At 37.6% G+C, this 5,190-nt stretch overlaps 1 protein-coding gene across 1 annotated transcript; it reads right to left on the reverse strand.

Annotated features, from left to right (window-relative positions):
- Positions 1–2,062: 2,062 nt before the first annotated feature.
- Positions 2,063–2,892, reverse strand: LOC108010859 (CD209 antigen-like protein E). Its single transcript, XM_017075838.4, has one exon. The coding sequence runs from the start codon at positions 2,855–2,857 to the stop codon at positions 2,102–2,104; it is 756 nt and encodes a 251-aa protein (XP_016931327.2). The 5' UTR covers positions 2,858–2,892; the 3' UTR covers positions 2,063–2,101.
- Positions 2,893–5,190: the final 2,298 nt, after the last annotated feature.

Below are 5,190 nucleotides of genomic sequence, written 5' to 3' on the forward strand. Positions count from 1 at the left end.
GGAAAATGAAAATCTCTTATCAACCTCTCCAGATCTCCAGATTTCGTATATCCCCCAGATCTCTGAGCACACTGATCATCATAATGATGATTCTGATTCTAACTTAAATTGGTTCGCTACTCAGTGTGTGTTGGTGACAGATCTTGAGCTCTTCTTGTTGGTGTTTTGTTGATGCGACAAGATCGCCGAGAGATAATGTCTCCCGTGTTTCTTGAATGGAGATAAAAAGCCCACGGAACCTGAGCGACGTCTGACGTGCGACAATGTCGCGATCTCCGCAAGAGTGACTGACAGTCCGGTGGTCGCGGAGGTCCGGGGATCTGGAATCTAGCGAAAAGCTCACTTGGTAGGCCAAGGTTCACCCACCGGGGTGGTCGGGGCCTCAGATACACCCCCTGTGATATGAGCACGATGGGGATTAAAGGCAATACAAATACAGACAGAGAGAGGGCAAACCAAAAGCAACAGTAAAAAAATATATTTAAACGATTCTTTTTTTTTAAGCCACAAATCTATTTTTGGACCTGGATGCAGTTAGATTTAATCTATAAAATCTATTCTATATGTATATTATAAGGGTTAAAAAGGTTATTCCTCGAAATTCGACTTTTTTTAACTGAATAATTTTATTATCATGATTAGAAGTCGGATTATAAGTGAAATCATTTTATTGAGACCCAATTTAAAGCCATACATGAATGGTAACGAATATTTTATTCAAAACTAAGATTACATTAGGCTTATACCTAAGTATAATTTTATAAAAACATTTTTTAACCGATCAAAAGTACCTGGAAATTGGACTTTTAGAGAACGATTTCACATAAGATCCGACATCTTTAGTTATGAAGATCCGACTTTCATACTTTATATCACAATTTATTAAGTATCAGCCGTATTCAAATGCAGTGAAAGAATCCCCCCTCCACTCGAAAATTTCAGCCCTTGGACTTTTAAAGGGTTTTGAACTGGAAAATTGCGTTAGGATCGCAAAAGTTTTATGCATTTCCTCAGCAAAGGTTTCTTTAAATTTCTTCAACGTTGCAAACCGAAGCAAAAACCGAACTCAACTGACCGAAACTGAACATATATTTCGATAAGACCTGCACATGGATTGAAAAAGAAAAAACACATTAACTGATAGGGAAATTACATGTACATACCAATTGATTGATTGGGATCAAGGCACGTGTTTGGGCGCCAAATTAGCAGATATGTATGGCAACTAGCGAATTTTCACCCCGACATTTCTTCGCGTGTCTGGAATTATTTACGCCCCACTGACCCCGCCTAACCCCCAAATAAAAGAGGTATTAAACTTTATATGTAGAGCTTAACTGATTAGCGGCGCTTCCTGAAGGGAGTTCATAACTTTGTTTTGTTAGTTGTCAGATAAGATAATGTGATTCCATCTCGTGTGTCATGTGAGTGCAAAGTAAAATATTTAAACTGCCTCGGCACTATGTAGAAAACTACAAATATACATCTAATTTGGGTAACCGAAAGTGTTGTCAATCAGTTGTTTGCTGTCCCAGTCACTTTGTCCTTCTGCCAGTTTATTATATTTTGAAATCTTCTTAGTAGAGCGACCAAAAGATGTCAACGATAGAGATATTATCAGATAATTCTATATATATAGCACGCATCTATCTGAGATGGATGTGAGGGATATCTGGGACAAACACAAACATGTTGTAAAACAAAATACGTAAGCAAAGTTGTCCCAGACTCTGGTACTCGTTTTTGGTTTATCAGCAGTGAGTTCAGGGAGCTTCAACCAGAAGCTAAAAAACGAAACCGTAAAATGTATCGCTAAAAGTGCAGTTGGAAAAGATTTTAGCCCATATCGGTATAAGATAATTACAGCCGGGGGACTACAATAATATAAAACGATCTCAGACTTTGCTTCATTTAGTTTCTTTTTAATTTTAAAATTTTAAGATACCCATTTTTTATGAAGATTAACAAAAATGTAATATAAAATTGTCCCTTTTTTAGGATCTTTTCCCCAAAATTTGTACCTAATTAAATTTATGGTATACTACATGTGCAGTATTAATAATTTCCATTGACTATATTTATTGATGGGGCTTATGGGGTCTTAAAGTAAACTGCCATCATCTGACTGACAAATGAAATAGCTCAGGCTTTCACATTTATTATCATACATAAGTCCGTCCAAGATGTCCACGCAGTGCTGACTGCCATTGGAATTGTTGGGCTGTCCAGCTCTCCATTTGAAGAAAGTAGCCAGCTTACCGGTGGCTGAAGATTTGAACTCCCCCTCGGTTTCCAGATCATTAAGATCCAACCAATAGATGCGATCCCTCGGGAGTTTCGCCTTGAGGGCCTTCAACTCCTCTTCATTTCGAATAACTGCCAGTTGAGCGCCCATTTGTTGACAGGAGTTTGCAGCAGCTGACCAATTCTTTCGAGTTTCTCCCTCGATGTAGAAGAACCTTGAACCTATCAGTTCGAAATTGGGTGGCACGATTTTCCTATCGAATTTTTCCAGTCTCTTCAACAGATCCCCCTGCTGACTTTCCAGCCTGTGCAGTTTGGCCTTTAAATCCTGCGGCCAGGTGTCCTCTAGGCCTTTTTGCCTCAAGTGTTTCAACGCAGTCAGCAGACCTTCAATCCTGTCCAGCCTTTCTTCCGTTTTCTTTATCAAGATATCATTGGCTGCCCATGCATCTTGGTGCTGACGAATGTGATTCAACATGGGCGCCAGTGAGGTCATGCAGAAGTTCCCACATTGATTTATCGGGTCTTCCAGTAGGCAAACAGATTGTAATCCACTCAGAGAACCGATTGAATTACAAGCCACAAGTGAAAATAGCAGCGCAAACTTGAGCATTCTGAATTTGTTTAAGAAATGAGCCCAAAGAGTTCTAGCTTGCACTTATATACAGAGAATTAAAAATAGTGCGAGGTGCTTAATTCACTACATTGTGCTTGCATTTGATTGAATGCATTTTGTTAATTCTGTGTTAATTCATTCAGTCAACATCAAACTTGGGACTATTTTTAGTATCAAAATTCCAAATACCCAGTAATCTTATAAAATCTTCGTCTAATTGACAGATAGTTGATTGTTGCATGGCATTGTTAATCATCCATGAGGTCCTGGTCCAGGTCAACACAGTCCTGGAGGTCAATGTAATTATCGGGTTGTTCGCCATGCCTCCTCAAAAATTTTGCTGGGTAGCCAGAGGCAGATATAAAACTTTCCTCATACATCCGATCGTTAAGGCCCAGCCAGTATTTATTTCTCGCCCTGATCATCGCTTTCACGGCATTAAACTCTTGTAGGCTTTTGAAGGCTGCTAAGTGACCCCCCTTTTCCTCGCATGCGTTTTCAGCGGCATCCCACTTTTTTGTTTTACCATTATTTACATAAAAATAACTAGAACCGATTTTCTGGAATCCACGCGGCACTATCTTGGTGGCGATATCATTTGTTTTCACATGGTTTCCAACCTCCTACTAACATCTTGAATTTGATCCAAAAGTGGCTTCTGAACGTCATCACAGAGTGACCTATTCCCTTCAGGCCTGTCCTGAATATCCTTTTGGATACCCAACTTTTCGTTTATGGTGGCAGATTGGGTGTCGATCTGTAGTCGAAACTTGGAACATTGATCCATTAACGGATGCAGTGCTGTGGAGCGGAATGATCCGCACTGATGTGGCGCATCCTTCAGAACACAAATGGACTCGATATTTTCCTTTTCTTTTTTTTCGAGCTTAAACATTTCATTAAAGTAGGGCCAAAGAAAGCGAATGCTGCCGATGAACTGATTCGGTTTGAATTCCCAGACCAGCGAACAACGTCTTACAAATGTTCTACCGAAAATATATTAATCAGACACTCGGGGGATTTAAAGGCCAATGACTGCTCTTGAAAGCAAGATAGACTAGACAATATTGCGAGAGTACAAACAGTACAAAACGTAACCAGTTTATTAGTCCTCTTATCAAGCAAATACCCATTGATTGATAAATTGTGTCGAAATACACACAAAATACATATAATAAAAGTATAAGTACACTATAGAAGAAAGTAATAGTATTAAATGGACTCGATATTTTCCTTTTCTTTTTTTTCGAGCTTAAACATTTCATTAAAGTAGGGCCAAAGAAAGCGAATGCTGCCGATGAACTGATTCGGTTTGAATTCCCAGACCAGCGAACAACGTCTTACAAATGTTCTACCGAAAATATATTAATCAGACACTCGGGGGATTTAAAGGCCAATGACTGCTCTTGAAAGCAAGATAGACTAGACAATATTGCGAGAGTACAAACAGTACAAAACGTAACCAGTTTATTAGTCCTCTTATCAAGCAAATACCCATTGATTGATAAATTGTGTCGAAATACACACAAAATACATATAATAAAAGTATAAGTACACTATAGAAGAAAGTAATAGTATTAAAACAAAAATTAATCACATCAAAAAAAATATTAAGATCTAAAGTACAAATAATAAAATTCGATCTTAAACATATTTTGAAAGTTAACGACAGAAAGTGAATCTTTCTTATAAACTGATTCGGAACATATTCCCTGACCGTAGAATTACGCTTTATATATGTTTTCCCTAAAACAAATATGAAAAAAAATATATATTATTCAGATGATCAGATAATTTAAGGGCCAATGACTGATTTTAAAAGCGAAAGTATTTTTTTTAAAGGGGACTACAACCGTACAAAACATTGTCCCATTATCAAGCAAATAAGCAACAATTAATAATTTAAAATCTAACGCAAAAATGATTTTTTTTTATTTGTTGCAAAGTACACAAGTAGTAAATGTATTAAAGCATAAGTACTTTAGGTATCTATAATTTCTTTTAAGCGGCAAATCACTTAAAGATTCAAGAAAAATAAATCACATAGATCTGAAGAACAAGAAAATAAGAATGGGCTTCATAGGCAGTTGTAGAATCTGAATGTTAAAATTTGACCCTCAAAAATATTTTTTATGAAAAGGTTCAGTTATTAAATTTTGTTTTTGATTAGCCGAGGTCATGAAGGTGTGTGAATTCGCTAGGAGTTGACAGCGACAGTTAGCGAATGCACCTTCCTGTCATAGCGAATACACGACCGTGGATTAACAGTTGACGATATCGATAGTTTTGCTGTTTCTCCAACCCTAACTCGTTGGCGCTATTTTCAAAAG

The sequence above is a fragment of the Drosophila suzukii genome, chromosome 2L, assembly GCF_043229965.1.
Source record: "Drosophila suzukii chromosome 2L, CBGP_Dsuzu_IsoJpt1.0, whole genome shotgun sequence".
Taxonomy (NCBI): Eukaryota; Metazoa; Arthropoda; class Insecta; order Diptera; family Drosophilidae; genus Drosophila; species Drosophila suzukii.

Bases quoted from the DNA above. Each gene is read 5' to 3' on its own strand.
- LOC108010859 (XM_017075838.4), bottom strand. From the start codon at position 2,857: ATGCTCAAGTTTGCGCTGCTATTTTCACTTGTGGCTTGTAATTCAATC.